At 43.2% G+C, this 10223-nt stretch overlaps 1 protein-coding gene across 1 annotated transcript; it reads left to right on the top strand.

Annotated features, from left to right (window-relative positions):
- Positions 1 to 1680, top strand: LOC143589962 (uncharacterized). Its single transcript, XM_077070573.1, has 2 exons — positions 1 to 782; positions 876 to 1680. Exons 1-2 carry the CDS (start codon positions 1 to 3, stop codon positions 1678 to 1680), a joined length of 1587 nt encoding a protein of 528 aa, XP_076926688.1.
- Positions 1681 to 10223: the final 8543 nt, after the last annotated feature.

Here is a 10223-nt window from a genome sequence, read left to right as displayed (position 1 = left end):
ATGGACGACTTGGTAATCAAAAGCATTGAAGAAGATCAGATGTTAAGAGATATTGAAGAGACCTTTGAAACACTACGAAGCATCAATATGAAGTTGAATCCGGCTAAGTGTTCATTTGGAATGGAAGAGGGTAAATTCCTTGGAGTCATAGTAATAGGCGCGGGCTTTAAAGCCAACCCGGATAAGGTCCAGGCTATAGCCCGCATGCCTTCACCTTCTTCCCTCAAGGAGGTTCAGACACTTAATGGAAGACTTGTGGCGCTGGCGGAAAAGTCTCATCCATTCGTGTCAACACTTAGAAATTTCCTTAAAAAGGCACATTTCAAGTGGACCGCGGAAGCTGAAAAAGCATTCTTTGAATTTAAGAAATGCTTAATGGAGCTTCCTACTTTAACAGTACCATATGCGGGTGAACCTCTGACACTATATTTATCTGCCTTAGATATTGCCATAGGAGCCGTTCTGCTGACCGATAGAAAAAATGTTCAAACTCCAATCTATTACGTCAGTAGAACGTTATCGGACCCAGAAACAAGATATTCGATGTTAGAAAAGTTGGTTTTGGCATTGGTCTATGCCGCCAGACGACTCCGCAGATATTTCCAGGTCCATCCTATTTATGTGTTAACCGGGTACAAACTCAAGAACGTGTTGAGTAAACCCGAGTTGTCCGGACGACTGGCAAAGTGGGCTATCGAATTGGGTGAACACTCGATTGAATATAAGCCTAGACCAGCGATCAAGGGGCAGGTACTCACGGACTTTGTCACGGAAGTTCCGCAGTACAAAGAGCAAGAATGCTTAATCGAACAACAACCCCAAGCACCTCCGGAACAAGGGCAAGTTTGGTCATTGTTCACGGATGGAGCTTCCAGCAGTGAAGGGTCAGGTGCGGGTTTAAGGCTAGTCAACCCTGAGGGGCATGAATTTACGTACGCCATCAAGTTGGACTTCAAAAGTACCAACAATGAGGCGGAATACGAAGCCTTCCTGGCAGGACTACGGATAGCGAAAAAGCTGGGGGTGAAACATTTGGAGGCTCGGGTGGATTCTATGCTAATTGCGGGACAAATAAACAGAACATACGAAGCCAAAAACGATGTCATGGCTTCTTATTTGTCACAAGCATGGGTCTTGATTCGCCAATTTTCATCCTTCAATATTGTTCACATTAAGAGGAGTGAGAATAAATCGGCGGATGCTCTTAGCAAACTAGCTTTAACAAATTTTGAGCATTTCGCCAAAGATATTCGTTTAGAAATTCTAGACCATCCATCCGTTCCAGAGAATCAAGTCCTGGTAATTCAAACGGGCGTTGAATCTTGGATGTCACCCATTATAGCTTATTTATCTTCCGGAGCACTTCCAGCAGGAAAGGCCGAGGCTCGGAAGATTAAGCATAAAGCTCTGAATTACCAGTTGATTGACGGTATCTTATACCGGAGGTCATTCCTTGGTCCGTTATTACGTTGTGTAGACGCAGAAGATGCAAATTACTTGATCAGAGAAATTCACGAAGGCATTTGCGGACTACACGCGGGACCAAGAATGACAGTGGCAAAGATTATGAACGCGGGGTATTATTGGCCCGGCATGCATTTGGACGCTATGCAAGAAATCAGAAAATGTGATTCATGCCAGCCCATGCTCCCAACACCTTGCGTCAAAAAAATGAACTGATTCCAGTAACATCTGCATGGCCGTTCCAAAAATGGGCTATTGATATCATGGGACCTTTTTCAGAAGCCTCGGGACGAGTCAAGTTCTTGATAGTTGCCATTGATTATTTCACCAAGTGGGTGGAAGCCAAACCGGTTGCATCAATCACGGCTTCAAGTGTGAAAAAATTCCTTTGGGAATTCATCATTTGCAGGTTCGCTCACCCACAGGAATTGGTAAGTGACAATGGGACCCAATTTGCCGACAGTGGACTACAGGAATGGTTGGAAGAGCTTCAAGTCATTCAAACCTTTACATCCGTAGCTCATCCGCAGGCAAATGGTCAGGTTGAAAGGACCAACCAAACTATCAAAGAAGGGATCAAGGCAAGGCTAGGGACGAAACGAACGGGTTGGGTGGACGAATTGCCTCACGTACTCTGGGCCTTCCGCACCCAAAAGAACTCCAGTAATTCGGAAACACCCTTTAGCCTAACCTACGGCACTGAAGCCATGATCCTCGCAGAAATCGTAATTCCATCTGCAAGGGTTCTACTGATTAATGATAATGATCAAGAACTCAGGATGAATCTAGACCTGTTATGAGAAAGAAGAGAACTAGCATTGATTCGCGAGCACAATTATAAGCAACAGCTTGAGAAATATTAGAACTCGCGAGTCAAATAATGCAAGTTCTACGCGGGAGACTTTGTCTTCCGCAATAACGAGGCTTCCGGCCAGGAGCCTCCGGGCAAGTTAGCCCCAACTTGGGAGGGACCTTATAGAATCAAACAAGTATTATCCAAAGGTACCTACAAGTTGGAAAAGTTGGATGGGGCGAGAATCCCTCGAACTTGGAAAGCAACACAATTAAAGAAATGCTATATGTAGCAATCTCATTTGTTCTTTACTTTGGCCTGCGTGCCCACATAGACTAGCAAGTTTCGCAATTTCTTTTATTGTAAGAAGGCTTATGCCTAATGTACGAGAATATCCAATCGACTCCATGGTATTTTGATAAGTTGTAATCTTTTATTGACAAAAACGAAGTTCCGGACAGACACTTATATTATAGTACATAAGACAAAGTGCACCGGAAAGAACGAAAAGACTTCTTATTTATAGTCAAAAGAGATTACAAAGGAACAGAAAAAGTTAAAACAAAAACATGTATTTACGGAGTAACATCCTCATCTTTCGTAGTACTGTCAGCTTCCTCGTCTCCTCCCTCATTAAGATCCAATAGTTCTCTCAATTGATCTATGGCATCTTCTTTGTCCGCAAGCTCTGATATGTGGTCGGAAAGGGAAAACTTCAAGGTATCAAACTCCTTGGTTTTCACAACAAGGATGGAGGCAGTGTCCTTACCGGCCAATACATATTCCTCCGGAAGCCGAGACGTTGAACCAAACTCATATCCCTCCTCAAAGCCCATTTGGCGGCCAACTTGCTCGGAAGCGCGAAGGAGCACAGCAACACAGTTTCCAAGATCATCACTATTCCGAATGTTAATGATAACCTGTTAAGATGAACAAACATGTGTAAACACATACACATCTGAATTGATCAGGTTAAAGAAAACGTGATACCTAGGAATCGCTGTCGATATAAGCCACTTTTTGTCTGCCTGAGCTCGGACAAGATTCATCTTGTGACCAGCACACTCCAAGGCTTGGTCCCGATTCCTAGCATTCAGGTCAGACAAGCGCTTGTCCTTCGCTGCCGAGTCAGCTTTAAGAGTCTTTATCAGTTCAGCTTGTTCATCCAGCTGCTTCTGAAAAGAAGCTTTAGCTTCCTCTAAGGCTCGATGGCTGTCTTGAGCGTCAGTTAATGCTTTAAGAGCCTCTTTTTTGGCACCAAGCAAGTTCCGCTCGGTCTCCTCCAACTCATCATTCATAGATAGCCAATCCCGACGAAGTTCCTGGTTGGTAGACACAGCATTCGCCACATGATAGGAATTAGAGTCGAAAAGCTCTTGGTGGATGCGACGACGTTGTCGTTCCTTTTCTGCAGGAGGAAGACTTTCGTCGAGGTATTCCTGGCAAACGTCCGCACTACTCAACACCGTGTTCCGCCGTAATGACCAACGAGGAAGATACGGGGCAGTATCATCATTCACTCGAGAGGAGGAAGCCTGACCCCCGCGTTTAAACTCACTGACCCCACCTTGATCTTGGAAGGTATGCGCGTGACGGGATGGAGATGTATGAAACCGATCAGCTTCACCAACTTCTTCGTCCTTAATAGGAGAAGAATCCAATAAATCGATCGGCTCTTGAGCAGTGTTTATTGGTGAAGCTGGTGGAGTCGGAAGTTCGGTAGCAACAGAATCCTTAAGACCTGAAATACTCCAAGAAATAAAAATCTTTAAGTCACTAAGAAGCGATAAATAGAAGAACAATCATAAAGGGCCAAGTCTTAATTTTAGAAGCGTCTTGGGCAGCAAGCTCCCGAAGACGAGTGCCCAAGACTGGGACATCAACCTTATCCTTTTTCTTTTTCTTCTTCTTGGGCGCGGCATCAGAAGCTGGTGCTTTCCGTTTCCTAGCAGCTTTTGAAGCACCCACTTCCGCAGCCTGAGGTTCTCCCTCAACGGATTGAGGACCACCTACCTCACCTGCTGATGGATCGGTAATGGCCTTCAAATCTTGCTTACGGGTCAAACCTATAGACAAATGCGAAGGGTTAGTAGCACCACTCGGTAACCCTCCTTCGCAGAGCGACGACTCCTCGCTAGATGAAAGTAGTACTATCACTCCGCTTGAAGTAGCAGCGGTTATAGGTCGAGGTTGGGGAATACCTTCACACTTGGTGACAAACTCCTCACCTTGTGCGAACAGCGCCTCGAAAACAAGAGGCTCCGGATTAATAGTAATAGGGAAAACAAAATTATTCCGTGTACGTTCCAAAAATGGTACATCATGCTGAATAATAGGACGACGAACGATCATGCCTCCCATCTTGTCCACAAGAGTGGAAAGGATCGTACCTTCACCTGCAGTCGAAGAACATTAAAGAAAGTAAATTGGGAAACCAAAATGTTATAAATAAACACTTACTCCCATCAGAATTCTCGTAGTAAGGCTCCAGGGTAGGAAACGGCCACAAACGACTCATCCGGGCATGCACCATCGCCCCCTCATGAATGGGACACATGGGCGTTGGAGTCTTCGTGAACGTAAGAAACCAGGCGCGAACTTCGTGTTCAGAAGCAGGGACTTCCGGCAATTTGTCCTTTGGCTTCCAATAAGTCATGGCAAATGGGATAACATCCTCACGGATCCAAAAGAATTTTGTTTTCCACCCCTGAATACTACGAAGCCATTCAAAGCCAATAGTTCCTTTACCGGTGGTGGCGAAACCATACCAGCCTTCACGATAGGTCATCTTATAGAGTGCGGCGAACATCCCGACAGAGGGATCATAGTTGTGTGCTTCGCAACAGAATTCGAAATGCCGAATTCTAAGCATTCCACAGGGGTGAACTTGGGACAAGTGAATCCCGTAAGCCGTCAGGACCGATTGCACGGACTTAGTCACGAGTAACCGGAAGTTCCCGGTGGTGAAGTGGTCCACATAAACGACCATTTTCTTCGCCGGGGGCGCCGTCGCAATGGCTCCTTTAGATGGACGTTCGGCTTCCCACTCCGGTGGAAAACCATATACATTTTTAACGTCTTCAAAGTCCTTTTCTTTAATGTCGCATCCGACTTCATTAATAGCAGGGGGATTTTTCTTCTAGGCAGCTATTGGAATCGAATAATACAGAGCGGCTATAGAAGAGTAGAGTTCTCTGATATGAATGAAAGCAAAAATATGTAAGTGATAAGAAGGGGTCGAAGGCATCAAGGCCTATTTATACTCATCGCAATTAATGCGACCGTCTGACTAACAGAAGAAAGAGAAAATAAGGACCAAGGGATGATTGACACGTCAGGCGGGAGATTCGAAAAAGCGCTTACAGGCTGTCAAACAAGCAATTAACACGTCTTGTTAGCCACCGCCTAGAAAATTCTCTCTCCCCCACGTCACCAGTACTATCCAACTTAAAACAAATTCAAAAAAGAAAAAGAAGAAATATCACAAAGATATTATCAACTTGCGTTTCCTTTCATTTATATTCAAAAAGGTAATTACAAAATACGGGAAGAGATTACAAGTTCAAATCTTAACACCTACACTTATGGGTTAGGGGATTTCGTGTCTTTCGGTGCGTTCTGGCCCGCATCTTCCGCCTCGCCGCAGTCAGACTTATCGTCCTCAGACTCGTCATCATCAAACTCATCATCAATATAGACCCGCAACTGCTTCACACGGTCTTCGGATAAGGCAAATTCCGGAAGCATATGTTGCAGCGGAAAGATCAGATTGTCATATTCTTGGACACGTATGCCGAGTTCTTGCTCCGCGTCAAGTCCGTGAAGGGGATGGCTCTCAATAGGTTGTCCAGACTGGGCGAATGCCAACCCTTCGTTGAAACCCTTCACCCGGCCAACCCCTTCGGAAGCAGCAGTCAAGTTCACGAAACAATCAGTAAGTTCCGTGCTCCTCTTGACATGATAGATGACCTATGAACAAAATTGTGTCAACATCATGGAATTAAGGATACAAAAATAAAAGAGTACACGAAGAAGAACTTACAGAGTCAAGACCACAGTTGAGGAAGTATTGTCTCTCCTGATCAGCACGTTCCGCCCTGCCACGAAGTTCTTGCAACTCGGCAGAAGCGCGGTCACTTGCTTCAGTTTGGGATTGCAAGAGGGAGTCATATGCAGATTGCATTTCAACGATAGTGTCACACCCTCAAAATCCACTAACGGAGTTTTACCGTCAGAGGGTGTGAACTAACAGGATCGGAATCATCAGTTATAATCAAACCATAAAATAAAGTTTCAAAACCATGAAAACGTTTACGAGTAAATAAATGCGGAAGCGTAAAAACCTTTAATCAAAAGTTGCGTCACGCAGGACGACTTAAATCCAACGATAACAGTTAAAAATAAGTTTTGCATAATTAGAATGTGTCAAGCAATGCATGTTCCTAACCGCGCGCTCGCCTCGGCTACCTGAGAATAACATACTAAAAGTGTCAACACAAGGTTGGTGAGTTCACAAGTTATATAGAAATAAATCGTTTAGCGTTTGCGTTCAGCGTTACAGCGTTTTGCGTTTCAGCGTTTTGCGTTACAGCGTTTTGCGTTACAGCGTTACCAGATAGTGTTATGTCAAATTATATATCGATAGGTAGCTAGTCTATACAACAAGTATTACTAAGTGTTCGACACCGAAGCTGACTCGTTTATTAAGTGCCTTGTCACCAGGTCCTCCAGACCATGGTACGTGTTAGCCAAAATTACACCCGCTCGACCTCCAGTCGAGTTTAGCGTTGGGTGGGGTTTGTCAAACCCAGTAGTACTACTCAACAGTGACTCGCTATTCTAAATATTAACCGGTTCGATGTGTAGGACTTCAAATATTTCGTTTGCCACTTAGCCTTTACAAGTGATATATAATTTATAACAAAATCTTAAATGCGTTGTGGAGTATGTTATCTCCCCCAAGTGAAAAGCGTTTGAAAACAGTTTAAAGAGGGGAAAGTGAAACTCACTGTTTGCGAAGAATTTCCCAAAATAAATCACCAAGATGCGCGTCACCGAAAAACTCTCTCTAACGTTCTAAAACAAAAAGAGTTTTTTCTAAGTGTCGGAATATTATCGAGTCTCTAGACCCGGCACATAATACCTATGCACATAACATGTTTTGTGTTTCGTTTGTGAATCGTGGGTGACTTAAACAAGTGTTTTTTTGTGACACATTACATGTGTAAGCAATCATATACGTGTCATGTATTCATAACGTACGTTACTAGCAATTATTCCCCGTAAGGGCATTTTGGTCAACAAATAACAATTAATTAGCCATTATTCCCCATGAGGGCAATTTGGTCAAATCATGGCAATCAATTAGCAATTATTCCCCGCAAGGGTATTTTGGTCAAAACATAACAATTATATAACAAGTATCATGTTTCATGCATTTTTACACAACTCAGCAGCTAGTTTCACCGAGACAGAAATCCTACTAGAAAGATTGTACTATTTCACCGATCATGGCATCTCAATTAATTTACCAAAAATCATCACAGAAGCACATATGTCTTAGGTTTCCAAAACATATATTATTACATTTTTATTCCTCATAGTTTTCTCACAATCATCAAATCATTACAGCAAACTCATAACAGTCAAATTCATGCGCAATCAGAATGTTATTTGCAATTCCTGTTAAACGAAAAATTCAATAAATGCAAGACCACTTGGGTTAGGTTCCTAACTCAATGAGTCAACTTCCAGAAGTGGAACCAACCCAATTGGTCTCGTAGTTCATGAGATATAACATTTACAACATAACCTAACAGCAGGTCTAACAGCTCAGCTTTGCACAACGTTTTTGTAAAATCATAAAAGTTAACCTTTACTTGTCCAAAAATTACAAATTTATACTCTATAGAAACTAGACTCAACCTAGTTTACTGTAGTACCAATAATTTCAACCAATTTTCATATTTACACTTCGTTACAGTCACTTAAACATCAAATATACATTCTGTCCAGAAACTGTTTGCATCCAAACTCAACATATTAACAATCTATGAACTATCATGCATTCATATGACCCTCTAGACTCCATAAACACCATCCATGCACATCAATTACATATTACATACTTGATTAGGGTTTGTGTTTGAACTCAAATCAAAGACACAAAAATCAACATGCAACAAGATTCAATCTAGTTATCAAATCATCATTCAATCAACCATAATCATATTAGCTATATACATACACAAAATCGGCAGCTTAGGGTTTGTGGTTAACCCAACAAACATCAAAATCAAGCAACAAGAATGTATAGAATGATCAATTATACCTTCCTAGCACCTAGTTCTTCAATCACAAGCTTGATTTCTTGGTTGAATGTGTGTGTATGGTGGACGGCAGCCAAGGGAGCAAGGGAGGGAGGGCCGATCGGAGCTTGGGGTTATGATAATAAGTTAGGGTTAAGTGATTAAGGTTATATTTATAGACATACAAGTTACACTCAAGTCCCTTCACTTTCAATTGTTGTTTTTCTAACTTAACTATCTTAGTTCTTGTTTCTTGTCTAGCATTACACGCCATATAATCAAGTAACACGTATGTTAACACATAATTATCACATAATTACTGTTTTGACGTTTTTCGTTTATTCATCAATCGTTTGCGTCAACTCGTTTGCGTTTCGGTGCAATTCCCGAAAGACTACACATGTAGTAAGTGTTAAGCGTCGTTTAAACCCTAGTTTAAATGTAATGAAGTGTGCGTTATAGATTCAATGATCTTAAGTTTGAATTGACGAAGTTGAGTTAACGGAGTTAACCTGAAATTGACGATTGTCACAGATAGTCTTATCTTTCAATTCAGACTCCTCTCCTTGCAATCTTAAAGCTTCCTCGAGCTCTTGGATCCGGCCGTTTTGCTGAGACACTTCTTCCTGTGCCTTTGCCAGTTCGTCCTTCTTCCCATGAGTTTCAGCCCGGGAAGCTTCTAGGGTGGCATTAGACATCTCACAGGCCTCTTTCCAACTCTTGGCAGCAGCAACACTTCGATCTTTTTCCTTTTGGAGTGCAGCTTCAGCATCGGTTTGTTTCCACCTAACCGCACTCGCTGCTTTACGATGCTCCTCGGATTCCGCCTTGGCAACCTTCAAGGAATCGGAAGCTGTACCAAGCTTCCCACCCATTGTTCGCCACTCCCACAGAATTTCCTGACTACAAGATAAGTTGTTAGTCAAAGAAGTAGCCAGACCAGTATGAAGGTCCTGGCGGGAGCGAGTTCGCTGATACGCCATTTCAGCGGGTGGCATACAGTGTTCAACGAAACTCATACAGGTGTTGGGATTAGAAACCCGTGACCCATTGACAATGTCCAAAGACGGGACAAATAAATCATAGTCTCCTCCCAACTGAACGTTCTCGAAGTACTGGGAACTGGAAGTCTCAAGACAAACAGGAGTAGAAGAAGACTGTTGAGGTCCACCTTGCGAGGAACCCCCCCAGCCTCATGGACAGATGGCCCAAAATAGAAATCATCTTCCCTGCTCGGTGCAAAGGGCGAAGATGTAGGATTGAATTAAGGACTGGATTGAGAAGGAGGTTCATCAGCCCTGAAGCCTTCTGCATTGACTTCAGGGTTACCTTGTTGAAAACCAGTAGTATCCCCACCTTGAAAAAGATAATCCAATGACCCGGTGGTCGTTGGCTGATCGTCAGCCCCTTCCACAATCGCTTCAACAGGAGGGGTAACATGCTTGTCCGCCTCCTTCTCCGGAGGAGGCGACGGTTGCTTCTCAACATTTGGTGTCGGCATTGACACCTTACCAAATGTGCGTCCTTTAACAATTGACGGATCTGCATAAAAACACCATAGTCAGATCTCATTATTATGGTTGACGAAAGATAGCAAGTAGAAACTTACCTTTCAGTGTCCCCAAACGCTCCGCAAGATTGGGCGGAAGTGGTTGCCT

Source organism: Bidens hawaiensis, unplaced genomic scaffold (assembly GCF_021521415.1).
Source record: "Bidens hawaiensis isolate Kalapana, Puna unplaced genomic scaffold, B.hawaiensis_p1.1 tig00038062_1, whole genome shotgun sequence".
Classification (NCBI taxonomy): Eukaryota; Viridiplantae; Streptophyta; class Magnoliopsida; order Asterales; family Asteraceae; genus Bidens; species Bidens hawaiensis.
The sequence above is the reverse complement of the archived record's forward strand: the minus strand, read 5'-3'. Positions and strand labels throughout refer to the sequence as shown.